The sequence below is a fragment of the Cebidichthys violaceus genome, unplaced genomic scaffold (assembly GCF_023349555.1).
Source record: "Cebidichthys violaceus isolate CVI_PGR_0920_01 unplaced genomic scaffold, fCebVio1.0.p SCAF_4, whole genome shotgun sequence".
In the NCBI taxonomy this organism is placed as follows: Eukaryota; Metazoa; Chordata; class Actinopteri; order Perciformes; family Stichaeidae; genus Cebidichthys; species Cebidichthys violaceus.
The window spans coordinates 18,212,956-18,230,741 of record NW_027176594.1 but is presented as its reverse complement, the minus strand read 5'-3'; the positions used below and the strand labels follow the sequence as shown (position 1 = coordinate 18,230,741).

The 17,786-nt window shown below is 41.0% G+C and overlaps 1 protein-coding gene across 1 annotated transcript in view; it reads right to left on the bottom strand.

The window, feature by feature from the left end:
- The window catches only part of LOC137885338 (zeta-sarcoglycan), a 297,134-nt gene that overhangs the window by 9,397 nt on the left and 269,951 nt on the right, over positions 1 to 17,786 (bottom strand). Inside the window, exon 7 of the mRNA XM_068727562.1 lies at positions 5,712 to 5,835. Within this exon, the coding sequence (XP_068583663.1) occupies positions 5,712 to 5,835 (124 nt within the window). The remainder of the gene's footprint in view (positions 1 to 5,711; positions 5,836 to 17,786) is intronic.

Genomic DNA, 17,786 nt, shown 5'->3' with positions numbered 1-17,786 from the left:
CCGAACATTGCTGACAAGAGCCGTGGGTGTATAAAGAGCATATCATGAGACGAGTGAGAAGAAAGGATGTATCGATGTAAAGTTAACATAATCAACAAAGAGATGAGAGAGAGGTAGAGAGAGGGTGAACACACTTGAAGAGAGAAGAAAATGGATGGACAAGAAAGAAAGACAGTGAATTCATGTAGGATGGGGAGAGAGAGAGAGAGAGAGAGAGAGAGAGAGAGAGAGAGAGAGCGAGAGAGAGAGGAAGAAGAAGAGAGTTGATCAAAAAAAAAAACAGCCAGGAGGACTGCAGGAATCCTGAGAGGATCTGTCAGCTCTCGTTGGCTTTGATTTTAATGGAAGCCAGCGCTCCCCTACCTCTAACCCATTTGGCCCTAATTCCAGCGCTGCTTTCCAAACTTTTTAAACTTTAATGGCCCCTTCTTAAGTGCCAGCTGCTGACAACATTGATTTGGCTTTAAGCCTCGCTGTCCTGCACGCCTTTATTTTCTCCTGCAAAATCGACAGAAACATCTATTTTCTGCCATCCTCCTCCACCTCCTACTCATCCGATCCTCCTTCTATCCTCCCTTCATCCGCTCTCCTCCGTTCATTTGATGGTGTCAGCGGTAAGGGGAAAGCTTATATGAGAATGGATGAAAAGGAACGCTATTTGGATAAGCTGTTCTTTTTAGGGGTGTCCTGCTTGTAGGTATTTTGGCCACTTATTACGAACGGGCTGGTTTGGGAGACAGAGAGGCGATACTCGTGATGATGTTTCTTGGTGACACATGAATGCAATGATGCGGCGGCGCTGCCGATGGTCACGCACAGCGTTGTGTCATCTGCAACTGTGAGGATAATTATCTGCACCCAAAGTTCACAATTACATGCAGAATCATGATGCACAAATACTGTAACCCAGAGCTGCTCTTTGTGTGGTCACATCATCTTTTTGCTATTTTATGATTATAGTTATTATATTAATAACCATATGAATAGGAGTAGTTTAACAGTTGGGGGGAAATCTAGAGAAACAAGTTGATTTGACAAAATTCATAAAAAAAAAACCACCTGTCACATAATACAAAGCCTGACATGATGTGTTTGTTGTATTTGAAAGTGTGCTTTTGCAGAGAGAAGTGAAGGAGGAAAGGGTTTTAATAGAGAGTGTTGGTCAGTTATGGTTATGGGAAAGGTGAGACTCTATTCATTTGCAATGCAAATATCATACTATGACATCAAATATGAACTATTTTTATCCAACAGAGCAATGCGATCTCTAAAGTGTGAGAGAAGATGCTCTGGTTGAGTTAGGTACTTTAAATGCACACTGTAAAAGTTCAAATGTGGGGTAACCAACGACTCATACACTTTAAATTCATACAGAGTGGTGCCAACATAAATACTGTATATCCTTCCTTTGGTGTTTGTAAAGGCTTTTTTGTATTGGTTGATGCAGCTTGACAGAGCTCTCACTCTTTGCTGTATATAAGACAGATTCATATCAAGTCTTAATTGAATATGACCGTTTGATTGTATTAGTTAATCACATTAATGGGAGTCTCGAGCTTACACATGCATTTCCCATTGGGCATCGTAATTATTTGCAGCCTTTCTGAGCACATTTACACATGCTGATAAGGCTTCCTGTGGCACTTATTAAGTTGTACCTTAGCAAACAGAGGATATATTTTTATTATTATTTTATATTGGATATGAAACAGGTGCCATAAGAGACTGACAAGGTTGGTCCCTCAATGTCTCAAAGCCTTGCAAAAGTCCCACACCACAATGCTTGTTACCCCCTGCTGCATGCTATTGTTCACCATCAATAAGGAGACATCTATTTATGCAGAGATGACAGAGAGAGAGAGAGAGAGAGAGAGAGAGAGAGAGAGAGAGAGAGAGAGAGAGAGAGAGAGAGAGAGAAATAGATAATAGATAAACAGAAAGAGACAAAAGCATACATGAAAGTGTGACAGAGAAAGACATACATGACAGAAAAGAGGTACAAAATTATAATCTCCCTTGCCCTCCCCTTTTCCTTGGAAGTGACAGCCACAGTGATGTATAACCCTGGCAGTGTGAAGTTAATTAGATAGGCTGGGTTACTTAGAGATGAAGGACTGAGAGGCTGAGAAGGAGAGAAAGGAGGAATGGGGATGAGAACTCCAAAAGAATAAAAGAAAGGAATAGAAAGGAGGGTGGTGAGAGTTGTGAGGAGTGAAACGAGTCAGGGAAGAAAGTAGAAAATAGAGATATAACAAGAAGAGAGGTAATAGGGAATGCGAGAGAAGGAGTGACATGGTGAGGGGTAGAGGGGGAGTTTAAATACGAGACAAAGCGCCTTGTTAAAAATACTTTTTGCCTTGACACTCAAATACAACAACACGACAGACACACGTGCAAGAAGGGTACCATGGGTATGATACGCAACATAATTATCACAACAGTCTCTCGGACATGGCACCCCTTGTGATCGGCTCAAGGACACACTTTAACATGTCATGTGCACTGCTGAGCAGGTAATTGCATGTCTGCCCTCCATCAGGGAAATGCATGACTTAGACCAAAAGAACGGGATAAAAAGCTTGCCCAATATTAATTTGCACTTAGAAATAATAAATGCATTGACTTATTGGTTTTAATGGACAGCTTATCTTGTTTAGGGTCGCAGCGAGCAGGAGTCCCAGCATGCACTGGGTCGACCAATTTACTGTATCACAAGGCTAACACAAATAGAGCAACAAACATTCACACCTTCACATGCATGCGTGAGGGATCCGGGGCACCTGGAGGAATTCATGGCCAGAGAAAAAGAGCCCAACTGGCCAGCAGTTAGACCCAAAATAACAAGTCATTCTCTGAAATTACTAAATTGTTTGCTCAAATTGTTCCCTCGATTTAGTTATTTGCCCCTGCAAAATGTCTCCCTCAAATTGATTATTCCCTTTTTTATTGCCCCTTTGACAATCTTTGACTGCAGGTATATTTTGATGTTGGACTGAAATATGCTGACATCCTTTAACACAATGCTGACTGTGACATCCTAAAAGGTAATTTATGGAATAAAAACCTTGATACTCTGGCTATCATCCAGTAGATAAACACAAGTTCAAGGTTCCAGAGTACTCCGTGGCGGATGATGAATAAAAAAAAACAGATCTTGTCATTTTGGTTTTACTCAAGTCAGAGGATTTTACATCACACATAAAGGTAATAGTGAATAACATATGATTATGAGATTAACATTGTGAGATGAAGGGCATCAAATTCTAAAATACTTTGACTTGTCAATTGCAGTTTTGGTAAAATGATATTAATCTACCGACGTATTATTGGTGAGCTAACTGTGTTACAACCCAGCTCAAAGGCTGCAACTCACTGTAGTCATTTTTCACACTCTGTCAAGGCACTTAGTATTAATTACTATTTAAATATACGTAAAGTACAAAAAGAACTGCACTTATTATGCAGACTGACCCATTCCAAGGTCATGTGGGATAACATTATCAGGAATTACTGGATGACATGGAAGGTTGCCTCTGCAAAGCCATTCATTTCTGATAATGGAACACATTTTCATGCGTTTTGCAACCAAAATCTTTTTCACAAGCCATTCACTCCGCTTCCCTGGAAACCCTAAGGGTTTGCTGGTAACTGGAACAATCATTATCATCCCATAAGACTCTTATGCAATGTAAACGTTGTTCACTGCTCCAGTTAATAGGATGAATCTTAGATAAGACTTGGAAACGTGATATTTCTAGAACCCTTTGGCTCTGCTACGATCCGGGAAGTTATGAAAGTTAATAACATGGCAAATGGCTGACAAACAGTAAACACAATTTGACAATGTGTTTAATAAGAAGACAAGCTAGCTATCAACAATGTCGTTGTCCCAAAATCAGTATAAATATTTTCCCGATCAAAATCAAAGGAGAGGCAATGTGTACTGCCGACAGCAGCCTGAAGCGCCTTGAGTAGCGAATATGAGACGATAATTTATACAGTATGTATGTCAGTCAGTTAAGAGGGGCAGTGTGACTTACTTGTTTGCTTGCTGCTTGTGTGTTACAGTCACCACCCTGTGGTGTTCAGAGTATGAGGCACAGGTCTACACTTTGTTCATAAACTTTTCAAATGTATTTTTTTAATTCAATGGAGCCAGCGTTTTAATTCTGAAACAGAGATTTTATCAAAACTACTTAGTTTGTTCAATGTTCATTACCAGGGATCTATGGATAAACTGCAGCCACTCATAATTTATTATTCACTCAGATTTTGGTATACATTGTATTATTGGACTATAATTATAGATGCACTAATGTGCTCACTTTATTGATGCAGCTGCTAAAGGTGGATCTCATTTCAATTGCTGTTAAAAGTACAAATACTTAAAAATTGTCTTTTAGCACAGTACTTGACTGGACTCGTGTTTAGTATTTCATTCCTCACTGAATTAGAACTTTCTATGCTACACACCTCTCTGTAATACACTGTATACCACTCTGTCTGGCTGCACATATTAATTACATTATTTGAAAATTCCATCATCTAGTCTGACATTCTGTCTTATTATTTTGTTACCAGTATGCCAGAGCTGTCCCGAGCGTTCGGTGACCTCTGTGCGCTCAGACCTCCTGGTGTCTGGTCACATGGACGAAGTTGTGTACTTTTCAAAAGTGAGGCCCGGGGGACGGAAACAAGATCAGGAAATGAGAGGGAAGACGAAGAGAAAAGCAGGACTGTTGTTTTCAGAGACTTCTGTTATTAGTGTGTGTGTGTGTGTGTGTGGGTGTGTAGGTGTGTGCGTGCGTGTGTGTGCCTGTGCGTACATGTCTCGCTGTGCATGAAAATGTGAGACAGACAGTGTGTTTGTGCGTGTGACTGACAATGACAGTGATAGTGACGAACGAGAGGGGGCCATTCTTCTGTTAATTACTGAGTTAATGACACACTATGCTCCAGCGAACATGCAACATGGCAGGCTGATGCATACACAAACACACACACACACACACACACACACACACACACACACACACACACACACACACACACACACACACACAGACAGACACACACAAGGATAATGGCTAAGTCTGCGCTCACGAAATGTGGCAGGCTGCTATGCAAAGAGCTTGACAGTAAGATAGCAGGCTAACAATGATACACACACACACACACACACGCACACACACACGCACAGCAGCAACTGACAGGGAACCTCATCAAACCAGCTTTAATGAAGTCACTTCTCCCAAATAGAAGAGGGGAAGAAAGGAGGGATGAAAGGAGGAGGGCAGAAAAGGAGGACAAGGTCGCCTGGATTGATGACGCTCATTAGCCTAATAAGGTACTTTAATGAAGCGGGCCCAACACTATAGAGTGCCATAGAGTCTAAAGACACACACACACACACACACACACACACACACACACACACACCTCACTGGTTTTGCTAGTTTGTGTTGTCCCTTGTATTTACACGTAAACATAGCTGTTTGTGTATATTTCTCTGACAAGCAAATACCCACACACACCACACCATAGACACATACATGAGCTGTACTCTCAGACATACTAAAACATACTGGTCACTTCATTCTCACAGACATTTTCACACACACACACACACACACACACACACACACACACACACACACACACACACACACACACACACACACAAACAAAGCGCCAGATGGAAACACACTCACCTCTCCTTCTGAGGACTGCAGGAGGAGGTCTTTCCTACAGGACGCCGTAAAGTCTCCCACTCCAGCATTGACTTCCACCCCTCTGGGGGCCTCAAGGGTCAGGGTCCGAGTCGGCGACTCCAGCCTGAGAGCCATAAACACACTTTAGTCATGTTGGAAGCTGTGGAAACCCACCTGCAGAGACATGTATAGTATGAACAGAAGCCTGATACTTCTTCTGCTACCATGAGAGTATTACCACAGGATCAATAATGAGTTGACTGCGAACAAGGTTCTCAATCCCCCAGCTGCTCAATCCAAAGCAGCAGAAGACTATGGTTGTACTAGTAAAGCTAAAATAACAGAGGGAAAATCAAGACGCACTAATTCAATGTTTAGTCTGCAATAAAGACCTCCGTAGAGTTCTATCCCCTTGAGTCACACAAGGTTAAACAGTAAACGACATGCTGCCTCTTGAATACACAACTTGAAACTGAAGAGTAAATTAGTAAGTGCTGTTTTGTTACATTGTACCCTGTTTGACCTTCATCAATCCAGTTGGATTTGGATGACTCAAGATCTGTGAAAAGTGTTGACTGCCACAATTACTGCAGATACAAATACTGGATAAAAAAGCCAGTAAGATAATCATCACCTTCATGTTCTTAACAAATTGAATACTGTTGGATAGTTTTATTAAACTTGTTGATATTAGGCGTATCCATAACTGTCTAAATGATCGGATTCCTGAGGTGCTCAGTGACATATTGGAACCTCTCAGGGTTTCTGGCTCAGCAACACTGTCATTTAGTCAATTGTTCGCGGCCCAACGCGTCCGGCTCACTGTGTAGCCATAAAATGGTTGGCTTAGAGTGAACTGAACATGCTGACTTTTTGCTGACTTTTATTTGTCTCATTTCTAATCATTTCACTGTGTAGCAACTCTTAACTTTGCCTTTGAGAAAACCTGCAATAATGAATAATAATAATAAAGGACTGTTATACTGCACTGCTCCAAAGTGCTCCGGCCATGGTTGGCGTCACTCCCCTTGGAGCGCAAGGGGTCAATAGCTAAGTCTGCGACTCAAAGTTGAAAACAATATGAGATGATTAAACAGCTTGGTGGTGTTAGATAAGCACAGTGCTTCGCTCAAGGGCATGTTGGCAAGTGAAATTAAATAGAGCGCTTTCGGCAAGGCAGACAGAATTACAATTTATGAAGTGTAAGTGTAACAAATTAAACAGCACGCTCACAACAAGGATCAAATAAGAAAAGAAAAAAAAAAAAAAAATGCTTTGCTATAATGCCACGTTTCCAGAGAAGCTTTGCTCAAGGGTACTTCAGAAAGTTGGTTTTCCCATCCCCTACTGAAATGTTGAAGGGATAAAGCATACAAGCCACAAGGGTAGATTAACTGAATTTATAACGTGCGTCCAGTCCGTGGCCAAACAACAGAGACGTAAACAAGCGTCAGTGCCTCAGCCAAAGGCACTTTGGCTGGGAGTGATCGTACCAAGCTTCCTCCGTTAATGTCCTTCACTTCAATAGAGTCCCCACGGTGGAGGGAATGTGTATTCGTCATGGCGCCGGCTGTGTCATTCCCGGTGTTTCTACTTGTGTGTCTTGTGGGCTTCCTGTTTGTTTTCCATGTGTGTGTTCGTCTGAACGTGGCGCTCTGTCTCACACCCGCGACACCATCCTGTCATCAAGCTCTTGCAGTATAATTATCCCAACTCTTCACTCCAGTCTTCACCTAATTGTTGCATTCCCCAATGTGGTACTAAAGGAGTTCTAAAACTCCAAGCTCAGGATTTTCTCAGGTTTTCCTGAAAACAGTCAAACCCTGTGTTTACCTGTGCCTTCATTACATTCCCGTGATCTCTGTGTGCCTGCCTCGCCCAGCACACATCTGTCTTCCCCGCTCAACCGTAAAACTCTGGCTAAGCTCTCCAAACCTCATCTCACCCCTAATAAAACGGCACTAAACAGTTTCCATTATTTGTCAGAGTTCTGCTTTTGGGTTCAACATTAACGCAGCACAGGCCCTTTGGTAAATAATAATTCTTAATTTCAGTGTTTCGATCTAAAGAACCAAACATTAGCAGACAGGAAAAAGCTCCCTTGGAAGTTGTTGTCTGTGTTTGGGTTCCCCAGCGTAATGAACATGCAGTAAGAGATATTTCTGTCTCTACATTGCTCCTTTTCTGCTGCTTTTTTTTCCCAGGGTGTTTACGCTATTGGAAAAAAAAAAGATTCACCCCGAGAAGCCATTAAATTGAGTGTTGCGTCTTTAAAATATGTCTTTTCAGAGAAAATAAAAACACCAACTGATTGACTAAGTTAATTTCATTAATTCCAAATCCGGATTCATTGGATTTTGACTTTTCTTTCACTAAGTTGCAACAAGCTGAATAAGAGCATGTTACGGGTGACGACATAATGCCACTTGATTTCAAGAAAATGCTGGAAGCGGGTTTGCATCAGAATAATGTCATCTCACCCTACTAATTTGCTTCTCTTATTTAATGAAAATGGGAGTTTATGAGTCTGTATCAGAGTAAATGACTGAAGCTGTGCAGTGCACTTTGTTAATGGAAAGACCTTTACAAATCAAACCAGTTCCTCAACCAGCATGTCTGAGTTTGCTGTTTGTCAGAGCTAACGGTGGTCTTTATTCTGGGTTGAAGGTAAAGCTACTGGAGGTGTAGAGGAGTCATGTGGTGGATTAAAGGTGAGGGAAGCTATGCGCTGAGCATCCAGGTGATATAACAAGTGCTGGAAGCAGACAATTCACATTGGGCCAGTGTGCTGCAGCAGTCAGAGGTTAGGAAGAGGAAAAACAAAGCCACAGACAGACAGACGACCAAACAAACTTGTCCTATTATTCATTGTAATTTGCATTTGCAATGGAGAGAGGGAGAGAGAGAGAGAGAGAGAGAGAGAGAGAGAGAGAGAGAGAGAGAGAGAGAGAGAGAGCGAGAGAGAGAGAGCTTGCTGTTCTAGTCATCAGCAGTGATGTGAGGATCTTCGGCTGGTTTGACAGTTGGGGCAATTACATTGACGCTGCTGCAGGCTGAAACCAGCTCTGATAGGCAGACACACACATACAAACTGACTATCACTCTGTCTATTGTCCCTCTCTCTCCATCTCAACATCACATTGCCTTTCTGCTTTCACCATTGTTTTAACTCACCTGTCCTTCACAAACGTGCCATTTATTACTTTTCTTGACCTACGTTTTTCCTCACTTTTAAATTACCCATAGCATATCTGCACATTTGTCGGGTGGAAAACTGATATCTACAGGATGCTCACTTTTGGAGTTACGCAGTTTGATCACCACAGACTTTTTCTATTTATTTGGCTTAAAGAGGCACTCGACAGGTGACACCCTCTGGTTCTGGAAAGTGCATTCTTTCTAATGGCCATCATGGAGTGACTCCTCTCTCTGTTTGTAAAGACGTCTATGAGTAAATGACTCTACTTCTCACTTGATTTATTACCTCATAAACATTGTAAACATGAGTTTATGGTCTCAATCACTAGTTTCAAGTCTTCAATAAAGCATGATGTACATTTACTACATTATGGTCCATTTACAGTAAAATAGACCGTAAAGCAGGGTATGCTTTAGGGCGGGGCTACCTTGTGATTGACAGGTCTGGACAGAGTTGTCTAGTCTGCGAGTTGCCCTTGTTTTTAATCTAACACTTTAACATTTTCACAGAGTGTTCTTAGTTCATGAAAGTTAACTGTTACATTTGGGTCGCCTAAAAAATGTCTTACTCAGCGTTTGGTTGTACTTAGCCCCACCCTCTCGGGTCACTTCTGTTTGCCAAAAACCAAGATGGTGACGGCAAAAACGGCAGTCCACAAACCAATGGTCGACATCATAGTGACTTCGTCCACTTCTCATATACAGTCACTGCGCTCACGAAGAAATGTAACGGGGAGCCGGAGGGAAATGTAAATGTCCGATTGGGAGATTCTGTAACTTGTATGATAATGTGTTCAATTCATAACCGCAAGAAGAAATCAATTCCGTCACTGTCGGTGTAGTTGGCAACAGAAAACCCAAGAAAAAAGCAGCTGTGTGATGCATTGAGCATGACCAGGATGAATGGGTTTCATAATAAAATTGCCATGAACATCGATTAACAACTGAAAAATTGGGTTTGAGGTTTCAACTTGATTAACTTTGGATAATTTATGTGTTGGATGATAGTCTGGAGGCCAGTGTTAATGCTGTGTACTTTATTACTGTTCTGTGAATGATGATGTTCTTAATTTATGAATGTGTCTGTTGCTCGTGTGCTTGAGGTATCAGCATGCCCATATGGGCCTCAGAACTACTTGTTAAGTTAGGAATTTGAGGACAATAACGTCTTAAAAAGGTTTTGAGAAACAATGGGTATCCTCAGCTGTAATTTGTGTTATTTGTGTTTAATTATGAATAGCAAATGTTAAGACGTCAACTAAGACAATGACTGGTAGACATTACCTGCTAAACATTGTTAATGTGAGCATGTTGCCATGCTGAAATTAGCATTAAACTCAAAGCACCTTTGTGTCTAAGTGCAGCCTCACAGAGCTGCTGGCATGGCTGTGGACTCTTGTCAGTACTTGTTAGTACAAGCAAAAGTTGCTTTAGATCTCAACTCTGGTTAAAAAGTGTATGTATTAGATAAATGCCTCTTTAATGATATACTTGCCACTAACATGGCTAAGAATATGTTCAACAACTATGAGATGGATTGCCATTACATTTTGCACAGAAATTAATGTGAACAATGTTTGTGGTTTCAAGCGAATTGTCTCTACAACTATTGAATTGTTTGCCATGAAATTGGGTAGAGACATCCATGTCCCCCTCATGATTAATTGTAATGACTTTGGTGATCTCCCTACTTTAAATTTAATGCCATCATTTGCTCAAAATTCTATTTGTCATATACTTTGGTTCATCAAATACTTACAGAACTAAATGGCATCCCATCAGCCCCAGCTGTACTTTGTCTTAAGCGCTAAGTGACTAACTTCAGCATGCTAACATGTTAAACTAAGATGGTGAACACTGTAACCATAACTCTTGCTTACTATCAGTATTATACCGTTGTCATTTTGAACAGGTTAGCATTTAGCTCAAAGTGGAACCCCAGTGGACTCTTTGTCTTACTAAACTTTCACAAACACACTCAAACAAAAAATGTCCGTACCTCCCACTTTCATGGCAGTGAACTGAGGACAATTTTGTGTGACTATCAACTGTTAAAGTTCTGTTTTACAGATGCAAATGCTCAGTTTCATGTGTCTTTGTAAGACACCCAGACACAGTCATAAATACATATATTTACACACACACACACACACACACACACACACACACACACACACAGCCACATAAAGTTTCTGGTCAGGCCTCTGTGTGGTTGTGTGTGGGTGCAGATAGCAGGAGTCTGCAGCTGAGCTGTTATCTTTCCAATTCATTATTATTAGAGAAAAATGTCTTCCCTTCGTCTCTGCTTCCAATTCTTACATTATTCTCTCTCTCTCTCTCTCTCTCTCTCTCTCTCTCTCTCTCTCTCTCTCTCTCTCTCTCTCTCTCTCTCTCTCTCTCTCTCTCTCTCTCTCTCTCTCTCTCTCTCTCTCTCTTTAGATCTGTTTTGACCTTCACTTGCGACAAGGCCATTTTATACAACAACATATTTGTCCAACCTGACAAGATAAGCAGGCCAGAAATACATCAACATGAAATGGTTTTTATCTCAATTCATTTCTAGGGAAAAACAGAGAAAGAAGAGGAGGGCCTACGATATTCAAAATGGAAGACAGAAGACAGAAAAGACGAAGAGAGGAGACAAATTCATGCACATTTAAAAAAATATATTGTCTAAGAATCATCAGTTATGCATCTGATTGTATATTTTAGTTTGATTTTAACTCCAATGTTGTCATAACTGCTACTGCCTACAGTATTCACTAAATGTATTACTAATTTCCATTATGTTTAAAGACTTAATTTGTGTCTTGCCTTCCAGGCATGACATGGTTTGCAACTCTTAACGGGGCTTCTGGGGTCAGTTTGTAAAGTTAAAATAATAAAATAAAAACACTTGGTTCTGAAGATGGACCTAATCGCATCTAAACCTATTTCAATTGTGTTACTCCTGCCCCAGTATGAATAACATTTTGTTGAATATGCATTTATCTGAGGGTTGCTGAAAAGAAAAATCCATTAACTTCTGCTTATGCGAAACTGCCTTTTTTCCGGCTGACATATTGTCATATTGCAGCAGGAAAAGCACAGGTGTTAGTAATAACAATAACAATGGCTCCGTTCTATTCAAGTATTCCAGAGAGCAGTAACAGTGAGCCAGCATGCAAATACCAGGATCCTGAAAGCGAAGCAGCTAAATGGAATTCAGCCCTCATTCATGTCATTATTTACACTTGTGCTTTTCCTACTGCATACTAAATCACAGTCCTTTTGAGTTACTTTTATCGGATCCTGGGCACTCATAACTCAAATTCTGTTACAAGAATCTGGTGGAACATTTTACAAACACCATTTTAAGATTCTTTTGTATTTGAAGTATTATTTTCCAGCTCCCGATGGGGCATTTTGGCTGCAAAGGCCAAGCATAATTTTTTTAGAATAGTGGCTTGTGACATTTTAAATAAATACCATATGGCCAAAACATCAGCTTGCTCCTTGTGTTTTCAAAGTCAGCTTAGAAGTGGATGAGGTATTTGATGTAGTTTAAAAGTATCCTCATTCTTCACTTTGAGTTTGTTGAAGTGAAGCCCAACTGTGTCATTTTGAGAAGCTGATGATTTTGTGTACAGTGATTGCCTTAATGTGAAGCATGGCAGATCATGTATCTTGTGTAATGTATAGGTGGTAACCTGCACAAACCCCCAGGATCACTTTTTCAAGACAGCCCAACACATCCATGCATCCTCTGGAAGCTGCTAGGGAACATATAGGAAGTTGTGCAAAAGATCTACCTGGAAATGTTGAAATCTGGGCTTTTTACTGTGATTTATATTTCCCAGAAGACTTGGCTGACATTCATCTTGCCCTTTTCCTCTTCAGAACCATTGAAAGCCACACCACCTTATCGCCACCTTGCCATTTGGGACGCAAACCTTTTAACCTTTTCACGCTAAATGCTCCGTCACCTGCCTCAGTGCCCTTGGTGCCTTCATCAAACCCCATCCATGAGCTCTTTGAAAACTTTAAAAATTTTAAAAAGTGGTGCCGAGTGATGCATTGAAACAAGGCTAAAGACAGGGAAAAGGACTTTTAGAGAGTTAAATCAAGACAGAATGCAGAAATATGGCATTTATAAAGCATCCTGTATTTTGCAGTGAGACTGCGTCTGGGTAGAGGGGGGGTGATGCGACATGTTTAAATCGCCCCATGAATCCTGCAGGTGTAAAAAAAAAATAAATAAATAAAATAAAACTGAAAAGAGAAAGCCTTGGGCTGTTTTAAAAAGTTATAAAAGTCCCTACTGAGTTACTGAGCTGAGACAGGAGAGAGTCAAGGTACATTAGAGGTTTGCCTTTCTGGAAAGAATTTGTGTGTGTGTGTGTGTGTGTGTGTGTGTGTGTGTGTGTGTGTGTGTGTGTGTGTGTGTGTGTGTGTGTGCGCGTGCGTGCGTGCGTGCGTGCGTGTGTGTGCCGGAAAGAGCAAGAGACAGAAGTTTGGTGTTAATGATGAGGTTATGATCATTGAAGAGTAAATGTTGTACCTCAGCAACTTTGGTTGGTTGAGTTTAAATCAATATATCTGTGTGTGTGTGTGTGTGTGTGTGTGTGTGTGTGTGTGTATGTAAGCATCACAGTGTGTGTGTGTGTGTGTGTGTGTATATGCTTGTTGCATATAAGGATTTGACCTTGGATATTAAAAAGTAGTAGTAGGAGTAGTAACAGTGTGTTCATTTGCAGTCACTTTATCGCACACTTCTCAACAATTTGTGTGTTTGTGTCTTGCCACGACATTCAACATCCCGTACATCTGTTCACCTTTACACAACACACTGCTTGACAAATGCCTGAGTTCCTCCAAAACGACTTTCAGAAGCTCTCGCTGTCCTCCTCGCTGTGAAATGTAGCTGAGGAAATGGCTAACGGCAGAGTGCGTAAGGAGAAAAAAATGTCAAGCAATTTCATGCCTTTGTGCATCCGATGGGGCGCCAAGCTGATAATTTAATCAGTAGCGAAAGACTAGCTTCACTCCTCCGCAACTGCAGCCATTTCATTCATTGTTCATTGACTTCGTTTTGCTAGAAACGGGAGGAACACATGTGAAAGCTCACAATATTGTGTCTTGTCCACGGGTGAACATGGTGAATACATGGTACGCCTTCATCTGACCAGCATATCTTGTTAATACAAAAACAAAAAAAACACCTCCATAAATCACTATTTTTGAAAACTGAAGAAAAGTTAGTTTTCTTGTCTAACTGTCCTACATCTACCTCTTTTAAGGCCAAAAAGTAATTTTCCCCATGAGGAAAAAAGACACACAGGGTTGCTTGCTGCTTTCAAACAGAGAAAAGATCCAAAAACAAACAAAAAAAAGTTCACATGAACAAATACAGGCAAACGGAGAAAAGATATATGTGTACTTGCTTTACTCCCAATTGTAGATACGAGGTCAGAAAAACAACGGGGCAGTCTATGCTTCGCTTCATTAGCATTGTCTCAGTATTCCAGAAAGCTGCCTGACAGAAAACACATCTGAGCAGAGAAACAATAGAGCTTCCTCACAAAGACAATAAAAAGACTACAGTGCATTTAGTAGTGGAGTGTGTGTGCGCTGTTTTTACCCATCGGCAGCTCACGCCTTGTGTAATGCAACATCGCTTTTTTAATGATGTGATAAGGAGCAGAAGCTGAAAAACTAACCCTTTTCAGGTGTAAGAAGTCAGACATGAAGATATTCATTCGGTAGAAATGCTACTCAGCGAGCTCACAAGTCCACTTTTGAACAAGTTCAATTGCTTGCCTAGCAATCAATCACGTTGGCAGACTTGAGGCTCAGTGTGACGCTGGTAAGACATATCTTCTTAAGAGGCAGCAACGGGACCCCGCCGCATAAATGACATCTGTAGCAACTGCAATGCACTCCTTGTTATTTAATATGCCTTGCAAGTGGTGTTATCTTGTATTTTTCTAAAGATTGGATGGAACGTTAATGATCCCTGTGGGGAAGATGGGTATTTGCAGCAGCACAGAGAAGGATATAGATAAGAATATAACAAATACAGAGCACTAAAGATGATTCGATAAGTAATTGGCACAGCAGAACATGCCGGGATTAACACAACAGATAAAAAATAAGAAGACACTGTGTCCTTGCACAGGGATTTACAGTTTAGAGGCGTATATGCAAGTGTGCAACTTTAGCAGTTGCCATTATTGGTAATACAGATGGAAGAACATATGTTGAGAAATGAGATTGTGAATGTCTCTCCGCTCCCATAAAAAACTGATGAAGTGCCCCTGGGAAAGGGACCTAACCTCACTGTTCCACTTTAATGTACAGAAACCACTGCCTCACTGCATTTTGTACTGATGATCTGAAATAAGCTTGTGACACAAAGTGTAAGTAAAAAAAAAAAAAAAAATACATAGGCAGCATGAATCAACAACAGGAAGCATAAACTGAATTACACTGAGTGAATGTAATGTGTTTTGCATTCAGTCCAGGTTACGGTATTTTATGAGAATTTTCTCTTTTTTTATTTCCTATATAGTGTGTAGTAGAGAATACTTCTTGCCAGGCCCTTTTTCATGAATTATGCCCTTTTAATACATTAAACTGTAACTCATCTTACAGCCAGTTAGTCTGTCCAAATTTAGAATGAAAAAATTAAAATAAAACATATTTCATTGCATTATCACTTATCACTGGTCTTACTTCAAATGGGATTGCCACTTTCATTTTTTGACCGTGTATAAGTGTCGGTTGAGAATGCACATGAATAAATCTGTGATTTGTTTTAGGGCGAGTGAATACAGGCTTAAATTGAATTAGTGAGGGAAGAGTGTGTTTCCAGAAACTTCTACGACTTTCAAACATTTCTGAGCTTTGTGGTGCATATCAGTGGAAAGAGGCATCCTTCTTTTAGGTTTTAATCAAACTTTATCAAAGATAGATTTGTGTGATACACGGATGAACAAATGAATACTTGGAGAACATAATGAAGGAGAGGAGGAAACCATATTCATGAAACGTATACTCTAGAGTCTTGAAAATTCCTCCGACCATGCACTCTATAATCATGTTGACTTCCTCTTATGTTTGATCATGCTGAATGTTACCTTTGTCTGAATAAAACCTGGCCTAGTTGCCTAAACTACGTCATTGTTGCCCACCTGGATGTCATCAGAAGACGATCAGAAGGCTAACAAACACTTTCGCCTCTTGAACCAAGACATGCAAGTCACTAACTGAAAGAAACAACCATGCCAAGCCAAGGTATAAAGAGAAGTAACAGCTTCCCATTGGGGTGCGCATTGTAACCTAATGCTTGTCCTGTGCGTCATGCCCTGAATAATACAAGTGTGACATTACTGTGAGAGATTTGTGTCTCGTTCCTCATTGTCAGAGTGGGATTAAAAAAGTTAGGGGCTCGTCGAGGATGCCTAACTCATTCTTTTTTTGGTTCACTCTCTGCACAAGATAATTCTGTGCGCATTCGGTGAGGGGACTCAAATCCAAGACCCAGGTAGTCAAACCTCCCGTGGGAACGGTTCGTAATCGACTCCCAGGGTGAAAGAAGGCAGATTGTGTGATTGTGTGATATGGCACGAAAAAGGATACAGTATTCAAGACCACGGGATACGTCTATGGTAAAAGAGTGACATTCCGTAGGCGCGGCGACCCATTGATAAAGGAAAAAAAATTATAATGTCAATGAATGTCAGGTCGAAGAGATATCTCTGGGTAAGTGGGTGACTGCAATCTAACTCAGATGCACATCAGAGAAAAGAAACAGCCTCTTAAATCGTTCCGAGAGGCTAAAGAATAGTTTTGTCTCAAAGGAACGCACTGCCTTCGCTCCACCTTCATATCACCAGAGTGCAGCCCCCCCCCATCCAAACAAGACGTGCTGAGTCCTGAGGCTGGCTCATTCGGCCCAATCTCCTGGAGAACAAGATCATGGCACAATCCACGCTCTCCCAATGATTAAGGTGCCTAATCCAAGAGCAGAAGAAGCAGAGGTGATGTACGTCTACAGAGCCTGGACACCAGATGAGATGCGCTCAATTGCCAGCAAACTGCCCGATATAGCCTCACAAGGAGGGGGTTGCAGTTGTTGGAGTATTTTTACAACAATACAGGCTAAGTTTGAGAGAAAGTTGACACCTGTGATTCTGACAATGGGGAGTCATTGTAGTAGAGGGTCAGAGAAATAATTCATCGGTCCTACACCATTGTCTATTAAGCATGTTCATGGACTGAGACCAACTGACAACCTGACATGGACAGAAGACAATGACACCGCATTCACTCGACTAAAACCAACCAAGACTACTACAGCTACGCTGGGATTACCAGATCCAAACAGACCATCTACACAGAGCGTAGATGAACTGTAACTTTGTTTGCTGCTGCTACAATCAAATTTCCCCCTGGGGATGAATAAAGTATCTATCTATCTATCTATCTATCTATCTATCTATCTATCTATCTATCTATCTATCTATCTATCTATCTATCTATCTATCTATCTACTATGTGCACTTAACCAGAATGTTGTGCTCTATACACGCACAGGTGAAAGCTGCACTTCCACAGCCAAAGAAGGGCCAGCATGCATAACCTCAAACCAGCCATTACAGAAAGGTGCTACCACTCGAGACGGAGGTTCAAGTGTCCCGCTCTGCCCACGGACAAAGGGGAGGCCGCTCTCCCAGTGATTAAAAAAACCTATTGGGAGCCAATGGCTGCTCCACATAAGGGAAAGAAATGAGAGATGTTGAGCAACCGATGATTCTTTTGTCTGAACATACTGGTTGGTGAGATCATGAGGTCAACATCTGACATCAGAACCTGATTTTTATGGGAACATTCATT